At 30.0% G+C, this 22145-nt stretch overlaps 3 protein-coding genes across 3 annotated transcripts; all 3 read left to right on the forward strand.

The window, feature by feature from the left end:
• Window positions 1-2896: 2896 nt before the first annotated feature.
• LOC120092429 (GSH-induced LITAF domain protein) lies at window positions 2897-4974 on the forward strand. The gene is made up of 3 exons (XM_039050517.1): window positions 2897-3230; window positions 4374-4500; window positions 4616-4974. The coding sequence occupies exons 1-3, from the start codon at window positions 3037-3039 to the stop codon at window positions 4697-4699; spliced, it is 405 nt and encodes a 134-aa protein (XP_038906445.1). The 5' UTR covers window positions 2897-3036; the 3' UTR covers window positions 4700-4974.
• A 5118-nt stretch (window positions 4975-10092) lies between these two features.
• On the forward strand, window positions 10093-11898 carry LOC120068235 (leucine-rich repeat protein 1-like). The gene is made up of 8 exons (XM_039019949.1): window positions 10093-10284; window positions 10376-10508; window positions 10584-10655; window positions 10734-10877; window positions 10973-11044; window positions 11139-11219; window positions 11543-11595; window positions 11710-11898. Exons 1-8 carry the CDS (start codon window positions 10209-10211, stop codon window positions 11754-11756), a joined length of 678 nt encoding a protein of 225 aa, XP_038875877.1. The 5' UTR covers window positions 10093-10208; the 3' UTR covers window positions 11757-11898.
• Window positions 11899-20054: 8156 nt separating this feature from the next.
• Window positions 20055-22060, forward strand: LOC120092876 (leucine-rich repeat protein 2-like). Its single transcript, XM_039051120.1, has 7 exons — window positions 20055-20347; window positions 20441-20573; window positions 20651-20722; window positions 21006-21149; window positions 21429-21500; window positions 21588-21659; window positions 21751-22060. Exons 1-7 carry the CDS (start codon window positions 20263-20265, stop codon window positions 21824-21826), a joined length of 654 nt encoding a protein of 217 aa, XP_038907048.1. The 5' UTR covers window positions 20055-20262; the 3' UTR covers window positions 21827-22060.
• The last annotated feature ends 85 nt before the right edge of the window (window positions 22061-22145 follow it).

Genomic DNA, 22145 nt, shown 5'->3' on the forward strand with positions numbered 1-22145 from the left:
ATAAATCTAATATTTGAATATTATTCAAATATCTCTCTCACATAATTTAGATTATAGATAATATCTATAATTAACCATTCTATATTAATCTCATTGATGTTAAATTCCCTCGTTTCATTTGAACAATTTAAATCATTCCTCATTACTATCCTTTTGTGAACTAACAATGGACCTTATGGACCTACAGATTAAAAGCTCCAATGATATGAGATTAATTGAATAAACTCTTTTAGTCCAATAATCAATATTCATTAACTACTGATCACTCCACTAAAGACTGATAGTTGCATTGTTGGAACTGCAAATATATTTCTGTGTCCATAAATATAACCAATCAATAAAGCGATGACCCTTCACAAATGTTAATAACTACAGCTAGGTCAAAATACCGTTTTACCCTACAGTTACATCTAACTTCTTAAGTACCATTGGTTCCTCTGATGAACAAACAGTTTATAGTCCAAATATAAACTAACACCTCTCGGGCCAGTGAGAAGTTGAGGATTATTGTTCAGAACCCGGAACTAGCTATTAAGGGAGTAATTTATCTACTTTTCCAATGAATGGGAATGAGTTAATTTCATCTTGTGTAGCTGTGTTTCCAGCTCCCTAATCAGAAAAATCCCCAAAATGGTACACTTATTGAGTCGACTATCATGGCCACTCTCACCCATACAGATCAAAGAACTGTCGTCATAAACAAGAGTTCACAACTCACTTAAGATTAATTAAGTCTCTTATGGTCATCCTAATGAAGTGCAAGTCTCTTTTACTAACGGTGATATATAGAGAGTCTATTCATTTCATGGTCCAGTCTATGTATAAACTCCTTTATATATGATACCTCCATTTACATATCTTTCATGGCCAGATCGCCGACTCAATAAGCCTACCATTTTGAGGATTCATATTATTGGGGAGCTGGGAAAAAAAATACACAAGACGGAAGTCACTGCTTCCCCAACGTCGGAGAAAGTAGATAAATTGCTCCCAAAAGAACTGATTCTGGGGCTTGAACAAGGTAGCGCCACACCCTCTCCTAGTCCGAGAGGACTCTTGTCATAGTTGGACTATGATTTATTGTTCATTAGAGGGATCAGTGGTACTTAAAGAGTTAGATATAACTACAGGGGCAAAACGGTATTTTTGGCCTAGTTGTACTTGCGAGTAATTTGTGAATGGTCATCGAACTGTTGACTAGTTATATCCGACACAAAAATATATCTATAATCCGAAAAGTGCAGTTGTTGATCTTTAGTGGAGTGTCCGACAATTAATGAATGTTGAATAATTTAATTAAAGAAGTTTAATTAATTATTCAAGTACCATTGGAGCTTCAATCTACAAGTCCAGGAGGTCCCCTCTGTAGCTCAACAAGAATTAAATTAGAATTAATTTTGGATTAATTTGAATTGCTCAAGTTAATTAAGGAAATTCTACTTAATTATATATAGTATAATTACTATAATGTATTTGATACATTATTTAAGAGGAAGTAAATATTTGAATTTTATGTGAATTGGATTCATATAATTAAGTTTAATATAAATAGAATTTATATTAAGTATCACGCATTGCGAGAGAATGAAAACTATAGGTTATATTGTATTTGATACAATATTAAGTTATAGGTTATGTGTTATATTAAATATAATATATAGTTTAATATATATTATATGATAAGGTTGTTTTCATATTTTTATATATTAAATTATTTTAATTTATTTTGAAAATGATTTTGGGAAGGAGTTGTAACTCCTTTCTCCTTATTTCTCTCTATTTTAGTACATGTGTGGAGCTAGTGCTCAAGAGACTTACGGAATTCCAAAAAGATATAGAAGTTTTTCTCTGGGAAAACGGTTTCTCCTCTCAATCATTTTCTCTCTTCCAAAAACCTAAGAGCCCACAACTCCTTAATGATTCTCATCCCATTAGAGAATACAGTAGGCTTTTCGTGGTGGTTACCATTTGGATTGAGTTTGTTCATGACAAATTCAGAGAAAGGAAATACGTGAAGAAGGGTTCTTCAAGGGTAAGTTTTCTCTCACTCTAATTCTCTTATTTCCTTTTTATTTGCATGCCGTAAATTTATGATTATGCATAACATTTGTACTCTGTAATTTTGATTCTATGAATAAATTTTGGATCGATTTTCATGCTTCCACTAAAGGACCTTCAAATGTTGCTTTAGATCCAACCACTTTTTATCATGCTTTCATGTTATGTATTTCATAAGTTAAGTTAGTTTGCTTTCCTTATACTTTTTGTTGTAAGTGATCGCTCGCCCTTTTGCATATGCAAGGGTGTCAGTTGGCTTTTTGTTCTGAATGCACTATATGGGGATAAGACTAATGATCATTTCCTCATACCCGGAGTAGTATGCTATAAAATCGTTGTTGTTGCTTATTGCTTTCTGGTCTACTACAAGCTTTCTTTACTTAAATCATATTTTCAAACTCTTGTGAAAACCTTTTCCTCTAAACCTGTTTTCTAAAATCATTTTCCCAGAAACGGGGTAGAGGTTGTTAGAGGCACCCGACGTGCCATCGGTATCCAAATTCGAATTGGCTGACTTGTTCTTGAGCGGGAATAAGTGTCGTACAATCGTTAAGTGAAGCTTCTGAAAGAACGATTGTGACGATAGACATATATTAATATTAGTGATAGATATTTATCACCGATAAAAAGTGACATTTTAGTATATTGAAAATATTTTCGGGAATTTTAGGATTTAAAACAAATACTCCTTTTGATATGTTTAAATATTTAATACTCCATTAAAAAATATCTTATTACGTGTTTCCGTGTGGGGCCAATATAAATAAACCAATCACAACTAAGAATTCATTTCTTTTCTTATTTTCGTTATTTTTAAATAATATTTTGACGAGAAATTTCGACCTTTTTGACTTCGCAACAGGAAGGGCTTCTCGTTTCCGTTCTCTCTCCCAAGTCCTCTTAACAATTTTCATTACTTCCATTTCAACAACTTTCTCAATCTCAGGCAGAGCAGAAGAGATACAAAGCTTACCGATAATGTCCAAGAACGACGAGCCGGTCGTCGGAATTCCTCTCTACGACGGCAACAACCCCTATCAGGCCGGCCAGATCCCTTCCAACGCCATTTTTGGCGATCCCCAGGGCGTTCCTATCCAGCAAACCATGTATCGCGACACTCCTGCTCCTTTCTACTGTGTTTATTGTGGAAACTCCGGCCTCACCGACGTCAGGTGCCTTTTCTACCTTCTCTCTAGCCCTACATCTACGTTCTTTTTCACCTTTCTTTGATCTGTTTCATATTCTGTTAATTCTCTTTTCCTTCTGTGTCCGATTGATATCTCTATTGTTTGTTATCTTTAATTGAATTGTGAAATTCATGTACGGTTTTTGGGTATTGAAATTTTCGATTTCGTTTATTGAAACTTGTATTTGCTTGATCGATCAATGGGTCTTCCCCCTTTTTTGTCTTTGACCTAATTTTCTTCTTTAAGATTAGAATCACTTGTACACGACAAAATTTCGTGACTTTCCTTACAACATAAGGCAGGAGTTGTCTGGTTGTTGCCGCTATGCCTTAACAATGAATTGATTTGAGTGACGTTTACCCAATTTACTCAAAATGTGTTAGAAACTGTTGTTGCTTGGATGTTTAAATTACGTGATTCTGCTCTACAAACTATACTACTTCGTTTATATTGGTTTCATAATCGTTTGCCATCAAACTTTACTGTTGTCTAATAATGTTTACCTTCCTGCTTGTGTTTGGTATCTTACATATAACTAATTGGATTCACGGCAGTTACTTTGTTTTCGAATTTTTATAAACACTAAGTCAGGATGCAGGTGTAAGGTACATAACAAATTCAAGGGCTCCCAAATGTTGTACGCCATACAAAGTTCTGTTTGGCTGTAAAACATTCAAATGATTTACTTTTACATAAGGTGCTCCCTTCTTTAGAAATAGCATTATGGGGAATTTGAAATTTTACTATGTTGGACATGTCAATAAATCTAATCTGTTGGTATTGCATTGAAATTTATGTTTTGTTTATCAACAAAAACAAAGAAAATTACAATAATAGTATAAATAATAGGTTACAATGTTACAATGATAGTTTTTAGTGAGAGCTGCATACTATGTCCAAATCTTAGGATTGTTTATAGACAAGATTGTTCTCTGTCATAAGCTCAAGACTTGTTGTAGCAGGACTCCAATATGATTTATCTTGGTTGTGCTGCAAAAGTTGGTGTATAATTATTTTGACTAAGAATAAATTGGAAGCGAAGAGAGGTGGGTATTGTATGTTTGTGTTAACAGTGGAATAATCTTGCGTCTTCTTCATCTGGTTGTGATGCTTTCGTGAACTCCCCAGATCAAAGATAAGTTCAGCTGCTGTCGTTGGTTGCATGACGCCATTTTTGTTGGGAGTATGCTTTCTTTTTCCTTCAATGGACTGCCTTTGGCATAAGTATCACTATTGCCCCTCCTGCAAGGAAAAGGTATAACTATTTCCAGTCCTTGTTCATTCTCTCATTTGCTTCTTGTAATCTACATATTGTTTATTTGACACTTTGCTATTGGAGTAATAAACTCTACTGTCCTTTTTTTATTTAGGTTGGTGATTTTGAGAAAATGGATAGGTGTGCTGTGATGGATCCTCCAAACTGGACACAGCCAAGCTTCGCATTGCCTGCTTGATTTTGATGAGCTGCTATTTTTCCGCGTGGTCATTTTGCATCGTCTGCAGTCAGTACTTGCAATACTCGTGCTATTTTTGTGATGTTCTTGTTACACTTAGGGATAGGCATACTGTGGATATTGCTGCACATATACAATTGTGATAGAACCAAGTACATGGTTTTTTCTTTTATATCTTACTGCTTGTAAATACCTTGTTCTTACATTGGCATTGCTGTTTATATACAATACTGCTAGCCCAATTTGGACGAATCATTTCATAGACCTCTTGATCTTGATCATTCACCTCATAAGTGGAAATGGTATGCATTTGTTCAATTAATTTCCCTGGCTATTCACTTTCTGCACCTCCTAACATCACTTGTTTTAAATTCTCAAATTACATTTTGAGCATCCACCTCACCGTTTTGGATGAAATCATCCACGGGGTTTTCTTTTTCTTCTTTATTTGATTATCGAAAGCAAAGATGGATTGCCATGGCCTGCTTGATTTTGAGCAAACTTGAATTCTTATCAGTGATGATACTATCTGGTACCACGCAAGTAAACAATGAAGAAACATTTTGGAAAAGATAATATACCTGAATTCATTGGGGTCTTGCACAGAAAGCAGATGCAGGGAAAAAGAATCTCAAGTCAGACGCCGAGGTTTTCAATGTGGAAGCGAAGGTTTGGCATGAGAAATAAGAGCCGGTTTCGATAGCCAAAGAGACTGCCTGCATGGATATGGCACCGCAGGGCTTGATGGCAGCCTTTTTACAGATCCTTTCATGAAGTTGCAGTCTGCAGGCAAGTCATCCTTGGCTACAATACATGACTCTCCATTCCCATGTTGAACCTTCCTTCCTCATAAATCAGGTAAGAATTAAAACCTCCTGTTCTATGTTGAATGCCAAAGTGGAGTCCTTTTGAATCAAAAGGAGAGTTTAGGTATGTTTGTTTGTATGTCTTTTTGTTTGTGCGTTGGAGTTTGGTTTTTATAAGTTAAAATTAGCATCAGCAGCAGCTCCACAACAATAATACTGCAGTCTACACTCATCGAGGTTTCTGTCTCCGAATATATTCTTGTATAATTGGACTTATAAAATTTCTCTTGGCTATTTCTATAGATCAAGCCCCCCAACACCTATTTTCAGAGAATCTGCTAGAGAGGACAATTCACTCTGTCCTCATTTTCAACCTACAAATACACTTAAATTATAAATTATAAGTTGGAATAAAAGTTGGTTAAAATAACATTTTGCCAAGATATTTTGAATTTTGTTTCATTTTAGTCCATGTACTTTCAATTGTCTAATTTTAGTTTCTTGGTGCCTTTATTTGTGGTTAGTTTCTTTTTTCTTTTTCTTTTTCTTTTTCTCTATGAACAACTTTATAAATTATGAAAATAAACTTACCATCTTTTCTTACATGAAAATTATTATTGTATTTGATAAAAAGAAAAATCTTTGAAAAACTAAATTTAAGATTTATTGAAGGCACAGAGACTAAATTTAAGATTCATGGAAAAAAAAATAGATACTAAAATTGTACAATTAAAAAGTATAGAATCAAAATGAAACAAAATCTAAAATACAAGGATCAAGATGATGTTTTAGGTCTTGTTTTGTAACTATTTCTTTCTTTTTTAAAAAAAAAATTAAGTCTATTTCCTCTCCGCTTCTCACAATGATCTATATTTTTTTAGGTATAATGATTGAGTTTTTAGTTAAATTCTAAAAACAAAAACAAGTTTTTTAAAAGACTTTTTTTAGTTTTCAAAATATGTTTTGGTTTTTTAAACCATTGGTAAAAAGTAGATAACAAAGGAAGAAATTTGAAAATGAAAGTAGTGTCTATAGTCTTAATTTTCAAATATAAAAACCAAAAATCAAATGATTGTCAAAATTTAGCCGTGTATTTTAAAGTTTGTACCTATATTAATCCCTAAACTTGAAAGTGGAACAAGTCTTTTAGTCAATTGTTAAAAACTTTATATAAGTCAAGTCATTTATTAGACTCAAACTACTTTGTAAATTGATCGCTAATTTGAGCTAAATTATATCTAAGATCGTCATTTGTAATTATTTAAAAAGAAAGCGTACAAATCTAAACAATTATAATAAAGAAAAGAAAAAAATTGGGAAGAAGGTGGTTGACTCAATGACACTCTCGTTTATATGGTTTATATTGTTAATCAATTATAAAAGCCAAACTTGAAACAGACAATACCATAATATATTTCTTAATCCAAAAGGATCTATTTCCAATTATGTATACTTATAATTATACATCCCAAATAATAGAGATTAGAGAATGCTTCTCAATATAACATTCTGAGTGGGAATGGTATAATGATATTGTCTAAATTAGATTAATTTTTATACCTTAGAAAGGTTTATGTCAATCATTTTTAATTGACATAAGAAAGAATATCTAATAATTGCATTAATAGTAAATTAATTAGCAAGTGACTAAAAATGGAAATGATTAAATATAATCTGGGTTGCACATAATCTCATAATATCCGTTTTTATATAAAAAAAAATTAAAAAATAAAATTTGAAAAATAAAAAACTGTGCGGTTTTTTTATTGGGCAACTCTCTATATTTTTTTGGAAAAGAAAAGGGAAAAAAAGACTATTTAATCAAAGCATTTAATATTGTTTAATTTGCCACAAAATTCAAAGAAGGAGATGGAGTGAAGTATACCCAACAAAAACGACAATGTGCTTCTAGACTTCTCGCGATAAATTAATTATCTCATTTTATTGCTTAATCTTTGAGAAAAGTATTAAGAAAAGATTTAATTACAAGAGCTTCCACTTCTATGAACACGTATTTATTGAAGCAGTCAACTTTCAAATTTGTAGGCCTCAAGAAAATACCTAACTAACTTAAAACAAAGTTTATTTTCCTCTTCCACAAGTTCCCATTCGACGATCTGTAATTAATTTGAATTTTAGAAGAACAAATGTTTGAGTTTGACTGTTGATAGGAGCATAATCGTTTTTTTTCTAAATATTACTTCACCAATAATTTTCTTCCTTTATTACTTTATGAAGATGATGTTGGAAACTAAAACATGTTTGCGAATCATTTTATTTTTAGCTTTTAGTTTTTAAAATTTAGGCTTGTTTTCTCTCTCAAATTCCTTGTTATGGTTTTCACTTTTTGGGAGAAATATTTGCATTCTTAGTCAAAATCTACAAACAAAAACAATAATTTTTAAAATCTTTATTTTGTTTTTTGAAATTTTGTTTAGAATGCAAATGAAACTGTTAAATACATTTTAGTCTCATATTTGGAATGTTATACCATTTTAGTTCTTGTACTTTTAGTTGTCCAAATTTAGTTTTTGTATTTTCAATCAATCTTAAATTCAATATCTATCAATTAGATTATCGTTGATTTTTTAAAAAAAATAAAATAAGTTTGTATAAACATTCTTTTCATAATTTTTGAAAAATGTATTCATAGTCTCTTTTCTTGAATGAGAGTTTGTTGTTATTATTTTATCAATTTCAATAAATTAACTCTAGATGATTAAATTTAAGATTTCTTAAAAATAGTAAGACTAAATTTGGACAATTAAAAGTACATTGATTTAAATAAATAAGAATAATATTCCTTTAATATGAAAAAAAACACATTTGGTCATATGTTTGTATTTCTTGTAGTGAGGGTGATTTGGGAGACATATTATTCCTTCTTGAAAATTGAAATGTTGTTGTTATTACGAAGCTTTTGTGACTTATCTTAGTGGAGGCCTTGGTTGGAAGGGGACATTGTTCTTTTCTACTATATAGTATGGTGGTTATTTTAGATGCATATAGTTTCATGCACACCAAAGTTTCTAACCTGGTCTTGGGCCTTGGCTTCTTGCTCTAACGTGCTGGTAAGTAAATATCTCAAAGAAGGTAAATGAAGTGATGGTAGAGGTAGTTAGGAAAGATCGTGTGATTTAGCTTCCTTTTCATTCTAGAGTTTTTTTGGTCGCCAATATTTTGGAGTCTTGGCTTCCTAAGCATTTAGTGGTTACCTTGGGTTGACCTCCTTTTATTTGGAGGTAGTATTCTCTAACACTCTTTCATAGTTTTGCTTGTTGTGCTAGATAGGCTACAAACACATGACCCGATTAGATGTTGGTATTATGAAATCCCAAACATATGTATGCTTTGAAATGGTGAGATTGAGTCTAGAAATAATTTATTTTTTGATTGACGTTTTAGTCCAACTATTTGGGGGTGTTATTGTGGGGTTGTTGGTCTCATAAAATTCCTGTGAAACACGGAGCTTGAATGCATTTTTTATTTTTAATACATATCGTTTGCAGTAAAAAATTTGGAGAGTAGCTTAATGTTTTGTTATCTATCGTCTTTGGAGGGAGCATAACCTTCATATCTATATGGTTTACCTCACCCCTTGTTGGGAATAACTTGGGCTTTTGGCCCATAGCAAAAAGCAAGGAAACGTTTCGAGGGAAAAGTAGTTGTCCCACGATGGAATATTTTGATTGTTTAAGAGGTTTTTTTTAACAAAAGCTTGCAATAGAGCTTACAAATTACAATACTTGTTCTACAAAATGTTAAAGGAAGAATCGACATTCTCCATTCTACAAAATGTTCAAGGAATAATCAACATTCTCCATAGTATTAATGTGTCTGAAAGTGATTTTGAAATCATTAAAACCACTTTTGTCATGCTAGTTAAGACTTATCCATGACACTTATTTTTAATCGTTTCTTACTGTTTTGTTCTTGACAAGGGCCTTACATGACAATCAACCAGCTTTAAGTTTATTACAACTTTCACATTCCAAAAACATTAAGAACCACCAAATTTTTTTAGTGATTATTTTGTTTCACTTAGAATTAATATCATGTTTTGTTGTGATTTTGTACTAATAAAATTGCAACTTTAATAAAAATAAATAAACTGAAAATTCATGGTGCGTTCTTAGGTTTTGCTTTTTTTCAAAACATGACAAAAAACTTCAGCCTAAAAATTTGATTGCTATCTGATTTCTATGTGATTGTTATGTGATTACTATCTGATTTGTATGTGATTGCCACACCTGTAATTACAAAAAAAAAAAAAAAAAAAAAAAAAAAAAAAAAAAAAAAAAAAAAAAAAAAAAAAAAAAAAAGTTGAAGTCATGACTTTGATTTCTTAAAATGTATTTGTCATACAATACATTTTTCCTAAAAACAATCTTGACTATTTCAAAATCACTTTCAAATATGTTATAATTTTTTCCACGGATTTGACTAGTAACCATTAAGTCAAACAAATACCTCAAAAAATTTCATTTAATAATAACATTTTTCCTTGTAATGATCATTTGACTCACTCAAAGCTTAGACCATTTCTTGCAACAAAGCTTTCAACTTACAATCTCTTTCATTTCTTGTTCAATCAACTACCATAATTTAACAAAATTCATATAAAAAGAAACCCACCCATCACCAAAAAAGAAGAGATTTGGGTCCAAATATTAAGCGCTTCCAATAATATTTACTTCAACCCGATGGCCATTTTCAAAGATATAGTTTTCTTCCTATCATTTGCTTCATCCATTGCTGCAGTCCTCTCTAACTCAGAAGGTAACATAAAAAAAGAAAGGCGCACACAAGAGAAAATTTGTAGCTATGTATGAGAAAAATGAAGTTGTTATTTATTTGATATATCTTATAGGGGATGCTCTGAGTGCATGGAAAGCTCAGTTGGTTGATCCAAACAATGTCCTTCAAAGTTGGGACACCACTCTTGTAAATCCATGCACTTGGTTCCACATCACGTGTGACGCCGATAGCTCCGTCGTCAGAGTGTAAGACGATTTTAGTCTCTTCGAAAATTTATGCTAATAGATTAAATGTTTCATCTTCTTCTTTTCTATGTCAAGGGATCTTGGCAATGCTAATCTCTCCGGCCGCCTTGTTCCCCAACTCGCAAACCTGCCAAATCTTCAGTATTTGTAAGCTGATATTACCCATCGTTGTATTGCTAAGTTTGAATCAGGAAACTTTTGATATAATGATTGGTGGATTTGCAGGATGGTATATGACAATAATTTGAGTGGTTCAATTCCAAGGGAGATTGGGATGTTAACAAATCTGAAGAGTTTGTTTCTGTACAATAACAATTTCTCTGGGCCTTTACCACCTTCCTTAGGAAATTTGAGCTCTTTGTTATTTTTGTAAGTAGTTGAAATTAATGGCAAAAACAAATGGGGTTTTTATAATTAAGTTTATTTATTTTCTTTTATATATATATATATATATATATATTTAGTGAAGCACAAGGCAACAGTTTTAGTGGAATGATTCCTGCATCTTTTGGGGCATTGACATCTTTGAAGACTTTGTAAGTCTTTGCATTTCCCAATTTCCCTTTGAGATTTAATTAAACTAACTGCTTCTCTAATGGTGATCAACTAATTAATTAATTGTATTTACAGGAGATTAGACAATAACAAGCTTAGTGGCATCATCCCTTTCACTCTTCTGCAACTGGTTGAGTTATCCAATCTTCGGCTTCTGTGAGTTTGCTTCTCATTAACTTTCTACAAGGAACAAAGAAACAAAAAAGAATGAAATTTATTTAATATAAATTTAATTATATCACCAATCGCTTGTGGGCTCAAATATTTGTAAATGGCCCAACAAGTCAAGTACGTAACTTTCTGTTTTGATACCATATTAAAACCTGGAACACCAAAAAGAAAGACAAGAACTATTCAAATTCTGGAGGGAAAAGAACACAGAAAACTAAAATAAAAACCAATAGCTATGAAAACTCGATTTAAGTAGTAATATTGCTTCTGTTTTCTCTCTTTTTTTTTCTTTTTTTTTTTTTTCTCAGGAATGTTTCGCTAAACTCGTTTACCGGGACGGTTCGTCCGACAAATTCATCAGGTAAAGAAACAAATTAAGATGTCATAAGTCAATATGAAGATAAAGATTTTGTTATTAAAAAAGTAAGAGAAATGTGGAATATAGTTTTGAAAACATGTTGCTTGTGAACTGCAGAGTTGGCAGTGACTACAATAATACAAGACCCAAAAGCTCAAATTTAAAGTTGAAGGAAGATGAAGAAATGGCAGAACCTTGAGATATAAAATGTGGGATTTCTGTTTGAATCTCAAAAACTTTCTTCATGGATTTTATGTAATAAATAATAATAATAATGTCTCGAGGTACAGATGTACTTTGGTTGTCTTTCTGGTTGAACACTTTATAAAGCAGTAGAATATGTCATTTCATTTGATATCAATAATATTTATATATAGAGAGAGAGAGCAGCTTTGATGAGTAAAGGAAGATGAACTTTCTTTGCAATTTGAGAATTTGGGGTGATGATTGATTTAGTAAGTGGAAAACAGGGTCAATATCAGATATATTTATTAGAAATGATGTCCATACTTTTAGAAGAAACTTTCTTCTTTTTTTTTTTCAAAAAAAAAAAAATTGAAAATAGATAAGAAGAAAAATCAAAAGGAAGGGAAAGGGGAATTCGCTGTTTACCTTTTATCATCAACTCAACTTGAACCAACTGCTCCATTTTCATCATTCTTTTTACTTTTTAAACTTATGGTTAATAATTTTCTTATGCTTTTGCCCATGTGTGCAAATATTTATTTATCTCTACATTATTTTGTTGTTTTTTTAAAAAAAAAAGAGAGAGACAAGAGTATGATTCATCTCTATAGTTAACATTTGTTTAATAAGGTTGATAATTTTGTAATTTTACTGTCTTTTAAAATTGTATGTGGTACATACATACATAAATATATATATATAGAAAAATACCTTTTTAGTTAATACATTTGGTCTTTTAGATTTTCTAAATGTAATTTTTTAGTCCTCGAGTTTTTAGAATATATTAGTGTATTTGATTCTTAAATTTTTAAAATATATTTTTCAAGTCCCTATGTTTAGTTCCTCGGGAACTAAAAAGGTATATTCTGAAAACTAAATGGTCAATTGTCAAATACTTTTATTGTTAAAAACTCGAAAACTAAAAAAGTATATTCTTGAAACTTAGAACCAAGTTGCACATATTCAGAGACTAAAAATGTAACTTTTTTCATATATTTATGTGATGTTTATTTTTTAATATTAATAGAAAAGTTGAATTTGAAGAATAAAATGCACAATTTATTTTATTATTATTATTTTGTAAAGAAAACAATAGTAACTTTTAGAATGTTTAATCTTTGATGTACCTTTATTGATAAAGGAGTGAAGATGATTTATCCCTTAAAGACGCATCCTCGCTAGATTAGAATCTTGAGACTAAAAAAAAAAAGATAACATATAGATCTTTAGAATAAGTCAATGGTCAAAGAACGTGTGACCAATGGTGTTTGCTTTTCTAACTCCAAGAGGTAAGGACTTTTTAAGATGAAAATTTGGTGTTTTGTGTGATTAAACACTAAATTGGGGTCTGATGAAGAAGAACAAAAACTTGTCTTTGGGATGTCTAAACAAACACTAGAACAAGGGGGAAGAAAATGGACAACTTTTTCCCATCATTATTTGTTTTTATTGCATCTTTTTATAAAGAATTTGAAAAGAAAATGGAGGGAAAACAAAAGATACAATTAAAGCACTCTTTCTTCTTTTTTTTTTTAGTTTCTTTGGGTGAAGCTTAGTCAAGTCACTTCTTTTAAGGACATATGTTTATCATCATTAATATCCTACCCAACTAAGGTCTTATTTTCAAATGGTTGGACTTCATTTCAATGATTATTACCCACCATTTTTATTTTAATTTCTTTTGGGTGTGTTTGGTATCTTATTTTAAGAACATTTCTCTATTTCTAAGAAATAAAATTATTTTAAAGAAGAGTAATTGAACCTATTATTATTGATTTTAAGATTACCATGTACTTCAAATTACTATTTACAAGTGCAAGTGCATAGTCTAGTGTAAATAAAATCATTTCAATCATTATCCGTATGAAAAAGTAAAGAAAATTAAAATTTTAAAGGGAAAAAAACTTTAAAGAATGTACTAGTAATCAAATATATTTTTAATTTAATTTTTATTTCTAAAAGATATGATTTTAGTGCAATTTTAGTCTTTGATCTATTACAAACTTCTTTTAGCCTCTAAATGATTGAACGTTTGATTTTAATCCTTATATTCCTCTCTTGTTTTATTTTAGTCTTTAAAATTGTAGAATTTAAAAGTTGACTATTCCCTTTTATTAAATCTCATATTTAAAACCTACTGTATCTAATTTTTGATTTTTTTTTTTTATATATATATATAATTTTAGTTCTTTTATTTATATGTCACGTCACAAATATATCATTTTTTGAGTAACTAGGCGTTGGAAATACATTGTGTGTTTTAAGTACAAACAAAAAATTACATACTTTACATGATTAGATTCGCAATAATTTATCCAACTCATCATAACTTAATCTCTTAGTTAGAAGAAGAAATGTTATAAGAATATGATGAAAGTAGAAATTTGGTGATAATTTTGATAATTGAATGGAATGTATTGAGAAGAAAAGCATTGGAAATCCTTGTCAACATAGCACTCTTTGATAATATGTATAGATTAGTTATCCGGACCTTTTTATATGATTGGGAATCTCTTGTGAAAGTTTGTTTTGAAAGCAAAAAGAAGCAAATTTGAAAGTTTTGTTATGGGTTTATGTTTGATAAGAAGATGGGAAAGTCAAAAGAAAACTAAGAGATGTGGAGGGACCCCTTTTGTTGGTGAGAGATGAGAGAGCATTAGGCATCAAAAGAAGAGTCTCACATGCTTGCAATGTGCAATCACACTTCCCTTTCTTCACACCTCTAAGTGGGCCTCCCTCAAAAAAGCCCATCTCCCATCCAATCCTTCCAACTATTTCTTTTTCTTTTTTTTTTAATCCTACGTTTGAAATCCGTGTCTATTTGATCTTTGTGCTTTTATAATTAACTTTTTTTAATCTCTAAAATTTGAATAATTATTCTAAATGCTTCCTAAGCTCATTTCAAATTGTTGATTGAGCTATTAAATTTTAGTTATATGAAAAAAAAATTAATTACTTTATAGAATATGGCTATGCTATTTAGTTTGTGTTGTTTATACCATTAACAAAATATTACAATATATTTTATTTAATATGTTTTTTTCTTTTTTCTTTTTTCTTTTTTCTTTTTTTCTTTTTTTTTTTTTTGAATTTGTGAATATATAGATTTGGAGATTTGAACATCTAACCTTTTGATTGATGGTGTATATTTTATGTTAGTTGAACTATGTCTATGTTGGCGTATGCATATATAATATCACACCAATTAAGTCCAAATTTATTTAATAAACATGTCATGTCAATCTTGTGTAATAGTTAATATAGTTTGGTTGAAACCAAATAAAACCATATACAATTTAAAGTTTAGTAACCTACTTAGAAGTTTTTAATATTCACTAGCTTAATAACCATTTATAGTTTATCTACATATGAGTAAAAGTGAATCATTGAACTAAGAATATTTTTTATAAAAAAAATAAATAAATAATAGCCCTAAATTTTGGAGGTTATTGTATCAATTAAAACCCTAAATTTTTATGGGCGTATTAATTTATATTCTCAATTATGGTAAATTTGATATGTATGAGACTTATAATTTTATCGATCAATCAATGACATTCATAAGCAAATCAAATTGAACTCTTAGTATGATTATCTTTGAAAATTATTCATGCATCAATTATATTCTTCCATTTTATTAATTTGATATTTGAAGAAGTCTACACTGTAAGAATTGGTGCACTTAATAAAGGGTCTAAATTGATTCAATTAAGAGATTTTTAGAGTTTATTAATTGAAACAATACAATTATACGTCTCATATTTTTCGAATGAAATCAGAAGGATGATGTAAATTCATCTAAATTGATAAAATTACTAATTCATAATTTTAACGGATACACCAATGGGTATAAATTGATATTTTCTTTATTATTTTCTATTTAAATTTTACAAATTTACATATGTTGGAATATTTGATTAAAAAATTGAATATAATACTCAAACAGTCCTTTTTTCTACTCAAATATATTTTTAAACTTTAACTTCATATTATACCTATGTGTAAAAGGGGGAAAAACTTTATTTTCCTCTTGTAGTCCAAGAACAATAAATGTAGATTCTTTGCCTCTAAAAAAAATTATGTGAAAGTTAAGTATTTCCATTATTTGGTTTCAGTTGACTTCACTGCAAAAGTATATATATATATATATATTCCTTTCAAAGTAATTCCATATCTATTGTTTTTCCTTTTTTAAATCTAATGTCAAACAAAATTTAGGGTACTAGCTGTTAATGTAACCCTACAAAACTTTTAATAATAAATCTTTTACTTTTTACATGTAATATTAATTTCAATATTTACCTATAAATGTGGATGTTGACTAGTTAGAAAAATAAAATTACAATAAATATGATGAATTTCATTACAAATTTATTTAATTTAATTCGAATAACCTAGTAAAGTATGTAAATATAGCTCTTGTTGTCCAAAGCTAAATTATAAAAGACAATAGTTAGTTCGTTAATAAGAATATAAGTAAATTTTATAAAATGATATTATTGGACTTCAACCAAATAAAAGAAACCTCGTGAATGTATAAATATTAGATATTGTAGATAAAAAAGTTGTTATGAATGAGAGATCAAATGCTATAAAACAGGACAAAACTATAGGGTCGTCACAAGATGAGATTGGTAAGAGCCTAAGACTCAATGCGGTTTAATGCTCAGTCTATGACGGGTAAAACCTGCCTAAGTCCAATCTAACTCAAGCTTATACATATTCCCTATGTGACAAGTAGCATGCATGCTGAAGTTCTCTCTTTGTTTTACAAGTAGCCTCATCTTGTTTCTTTGTCGAAATTATGCAAATCCACGTAGGGTGGATTCGTGCAACGACAAATGACATGAGCGCTAATACCTAATATAAACAATATGTTATAAAGTAAGAGTCTCGAAGTAAAATGAGAACACTCTGTAACGTAGAATCAGATAGAAACTTGAGTAAAGTAATTATGCCTCTAAATACTTTTTAATTATTATTATTATTATTGTGAATGGACGTAAAACATATTATTCATAGAATGAAAAAGAAATGGATGGAGGAAAGGGAAATAATAAAATTGGGTTCCGACAGCCCACGAATCTCAAAGTGAGACATTATTATTCGAAAACTCCATTGGTTAAATAAAACTATAAATTATAATATGCCCACTCGTGCTTTTAGTTTTTGGTGAACCAAATCAAAAGAAAACATAAATCCATATTCTTTTTAACCAGTCAAACACTTTTCTTTCTCTAACCAAATTATTTTCTTTTAATAATTTTATTCCTAAAGCTTCCTGCTTTTTTTTCTTTTTCTTTTTTTGCTTCCTTTTTTTAATAATAATCATTGAGAGTGGAAAAAAAAAACAGAGAAAATGAATAAAGAAATGTCAGTGGTGGTCAGTCTGATAAACCCTATTTTTGGCCCAATAGATTTTAAAAGATTTTTTTAAGTATGGGATTCTTCGTACCACTCACCCTTCTTCTTCTTCTGCTTCTTCTTCCAAAGTGCTTTTTATTATTTTTTTTTAAAAAAAAGTTTTTCATAAATGATGTTTCAAAAAGAAAAGTTATTCTTTGACATTTTGTTAAGATATAATAGAGGAAAAAAAAACTTTAAATTTACCCTTGATTTTTTAGCTTAGAGATGTAATTTGACGTGATATTATTATAGGTATTTCAAATTTTTAAATTTGATAGATGTTACAAAAATTGATTCAGTCTAAGATGCACTTTAAGTATTTCTTTTAGTATAAAAAATTTTTAAAGAGCGTTTGAGGCAAAGACTTTCTAAGACTATAATGATCATCTACTTAAATACTATTTTGTAATCCTTAATTAATTACAATCAAAACTATTTCAAAATTCCTATTTGCTACCGTTTTTACTATTTTACATTAATCATTTTTTTATTCTTTGTTACGGTGTTTACTATTTCCTTTTCAAACTAAAATAGTTTACATTTCAAACACATACTATTATAACTCAAACTAAAATAATCTACACCATAAACACAAACTATTATAACTCAACTATAATAATCAACTCTTTGCCTCAAACGTCCTTTTAAAGACATATCGAGAATTCATTAGATACAAAATTATATTTATTGACTATAGTTAATACAATTTTTTTTAAAAAAAATTTATTATAAAAATGTTGGTGGATTATGCATCTGTTTTGATTTTCTTAAAATTTATTTTATTTTTAAAAAATTTAGGGAAGTGCTTAGCAATTAAGAATAAGTTCAAAGTGATTCATAATAGTGTAACTAAGAATCTCCTTTCTAAAGGAATAATTCAAAATATCATTAGAAAAAAACAGAAACACTCAAACAGAATATCATTGCTCTAATGCTCTTCTTACAATATTAATGAGTATTAGTTGAAATTTTGTTGGTTTTAAAAGAAAAAAAGAAAGAGAAAGAAAAGAAAAGAAAAGAAAAGAAATTAGGTGGGTAGGAAAAAGTAGGGCATAGAGATAGGTATTGTCACATTCCATTGAAAGGACCACATTTTACAAACATATCCCTTTACCAAATTTTACCTTCCCACCATATGCCCTTCATTTCAAATTTAATTCCCTATTTGTCCAATTGCAACTTGGATTGGAACATATTTTTTCATAACTATTTCTTTTACTCTTTCTTTTCGAATTCATCCATACTCTTCCCATTTTATTTTAGTCCTTACTAAACCCAATAAAAATTAAAGTTTCAAAAAGTCATTTTGTGGGTTCTTTTTGGTTGATTAATTGTCTAACTCCACTAGAATTAAACTACTCATTTAAATTTTTTTGGGTGTTTTTCAACCCGAAAGTAGGAGTTTCTGGACTTCATTTCTTGTTTGGTCCAAAGAGTTTGTAAGTCTCATGACTAAAAAAATATCAATTTTATATCTTATCAAAATCTTAAACCGTTGACCATAAGAATCCACCACTCATAGACTTGGTAACTTCTTACTTCTCACTATTTCACTTCTTACCCCAAACACTCTAAATTTATGTCCAACAACATCTCCTTTTTCACCTTTTTGTAAATTGTCTCTAAAAATCTCATAGCTATTTTTTAAATGAAAACAACAACAAAAAATTATCTTTTTTTTTTTTTTTTGAAGAGGTATTTTAATTAAAGTGTGGGGTGGGGGAATCGAACCTCAAACCACGAGATTGATAGTATAAATATTATGCTAGTTGAGCTATCCTCTTATTGGCAAAAAAAAAAAAAATCTTCTCTCTCCTATATTTGTCAAGGACTTATAGTGATCAAATTAGTCGAACCTCTGATTGAGGTTTTTTTTTTGGCTAGTTCATACTTTATGTTATTTGAACTATGTTCATGTTACCTAATAAGTATTTATTGTTGACCCTATTAATTTAATCCTTATGTAACATTTAAATGATTTGTCATATCAACATTAAATTCATAGAGCAAATAAAAAAGGGTTTCTAACACATAAAAATTGAAAGTTAGATCATTAGACAAATTTAAATAGAACTCTAGTCACTCATGAACCAAACTTAAGACTTAACCTTTTTAAAAAATAGAGGAGATATTTTTTTGGTCCTTATATTTTAAAATGTTGTATTTTAGTCCTTAAATTTGAGTTTAATTTGAATTTAGTCGCTAGGTTTCAAGATATTACAATTTTTCGCTTAAAATTTGAGTTTGGTCTCTAGATTTCAAGATTTATATTTTTAATGTCACTTTTTTTTTATTATTATTATTAAATACTCACTTCAGTCTTTTGCACTAATCTTTTATAATTAATTTAAAATAATTATAAAGTGAAATTTTAAAATTAATTTTAATATTGATGAAAAAATAGAAAAGCTTAATTAATTATAATTCTTTTAAAATAATTAATATATATTATCTTTATAGACTAAAAATGAGTATTTAAAAAAAATTCGATGTTAAACACTGTAAATCTTGAAACTTAAATGACCAAATTGAAACAAAACTCAAATCTGAAGGTTAAAATTGTAATATTTTGAAACCGATTAAATTGAAATCAAACTCAAAATTTAAAACACTAAAACCATAACATTTTGAAATATAAAGACTAAATAGAAAATTTAAATAAAAAAAAAAACTTACGAATCAAAAAGACACTTTTTTTTTTCTTCTTAATATATATATATATATATAATAGAGAGAGAGCATTTGTGGAATGGTAAAATAGAGTTATTGTCCACTTTTTTGTGGTACCAATTAGAAAAAATCCAAAAAATGAGAGAGAGGAAATAATATGCAACAAAAACAAGATGTCAAGATTGGTACATAACACAATACAATATAGCAATAGCAGCAGCAGCAGCAGCACCCTCTTCCCTTTTATGGGCTCTATAAATTCTCCAAACCCCTCTCATTTTCCCATTCCCTTATGCTCTCTCACTTCTCTCTTCTTTTACCATAAAAAAAAAACTATTTCTCTCTCTCAAATAAATATATATAAAAATTTCATCTTTTTTCCTCACTACCTTCAAAAACTCCTTCACAATGCCAACCTTCCCTCTTCTTCTTCTTCCTCCTGCTCTTTTTTTCCTCTCAAATTTGTTTCTCTCCATTACATCCAACTCTGAAGGTAACTAAAAGTTTCATCTTTATTATTCCTCCCACACTTTTCTTTTTAGCAAAAATAAACTTATCAGAGGGCAATGTTTTTGGATGAACACAGGTGATGCTTTGTATGCCTTGAGGAGATCAGTAAAGGATCCAAACAATGTCTTACAAAGCTGGGATCCAACTCTTGTTGATCCTTGTACCTGGTTCCATGTCACTTGTGATTCCGCTAACCACGTCACTCGCCTGTAAATACCTTCATCATATGTCGACTTTGTTGTAAGTCTTGTATTCGAACTCTTGTAATATGTCTTCTTTGATGTAGTGATCTTGGAAATGCAAAGCTATCGGGCAACTTAGTCCCCGAGTTGGGAAATCTCGAGCACCTTCAATACTTGTAAGTGATTTTAAATTATAATGTCTTATTTACTTAACTATGTTCAAATTTAGAGATAGAAAAGGAGGAGGTTAGTAATAATGAAGAATTGGTTTAAGGGTGGGGGAAGTTGAAGGGTTTATTTAAGAAAGAGTCAGCAATTTCAATTCCCAAGTCAATCAAACAACTATTTAAGGGATAATAATAATGAATGTGAATTTTTGGATTTTGGTGGTTCTGTTTTTGCAAACTTATTTATTGCAAACTTTAATGTGGGATTGGGTGTTGGGTTTGGTTGTTGCAGGGAATTGTACATGAATCAATTGGTGGGTCCTATTCCAAAAGAGATCGGACGGTTGAAAAGCCTCATCAGCTTAGATCTCTACCACAACAACCTCACTGGCCCCATTCCTTCTTCCATCAAAAACCTCTCCAATCTCAACTTCCTGTCAGTCTTCTCTTTCATTAATCTCATTCTTCAACTTTCAATTATGTATTAGTCTACTAAATCTCTATAGTTAACTTGGTCTATTTTTATGTACTCGCACTGTTCTTTAAAGAATTATATGACAGGTTGAATTTGAGTAGGTTTGAACATTTGGTGGCTCATTAAGTGTTAAAATTGATTGATTAGACATCAAAGTTGAAAGTCTAGAAACCGACTTTTATTTTGTTATTTGTGGACCGTTTGATTAAAATCAAATGGTTGGTTCATGTGAAACCACAGGAGATTGAATGGGAACAAGCTCAGTGGAAGAATACCAAGGCAACTCACAAAACTTGGCAACCTAAAAATCATGTGAGTACATTAAATTTTTTCCACATTATTTGTCTTTCGTTCATTGTCATAATAGCCTGTGATGATCTAACAATTTCATCTTCATAGTGATGTGTCGGATAACGATCTGTGTGGGACGATCCCAACATCAGGCTCCTTCTCCAAGTTCTCGGAGGAAAGGTGAATGATCAAACTTATTGGTTTTTACGGTGATCCATTTTTTTTATATAGATGTTTGCTTGATTTTCGATTTACGGTTCGATTTATGCAGTTTCAAGAACAACCCAAGATTGGAAGGGCCAGAACTAATGGGGTTTGTGAGATATGAAAATGGAGGAACCTGCTGATGTTTTGACTTGATGTGCCTCAGTTAAAAGGAGAAAGGGTTTCTGTATTGTAAAAATAGTATCACTTATAATACTCCATATCAAAATATTGTAATGTAAACTTTTGGGAGGTCATTCTGGTTAGCACTTTCTAAATCATTCAGGCAGATGTTGAACAATATTCAAAACAAAAGTTTGCACAAATTCTAGCTAAATAAAGAGAGAAAAAAGTACAAAAGGAATTTTGAAGCTGAAGAGTGTAGAAACCATTCTTTACCAATTTGAAATAAGAACAAACCAACTTAACCATACCAAAAACTATTTAACTTCTATTAGATAG

Source organism: Benincasa hispida, chromosome 12, assembly GCF_009727055.1.
Source record: "Benincasa hispida cultivar B227 chromosome 12, ASM972705v1, whole genome shotgun sequence".
Lineage (NCBI taxonomy): Eukaryota > Viridiplantae > Streptophyta > Magnoliopsida > Cucurbitales > Cucurbitaceae > Benincasa > Benincasa hispida.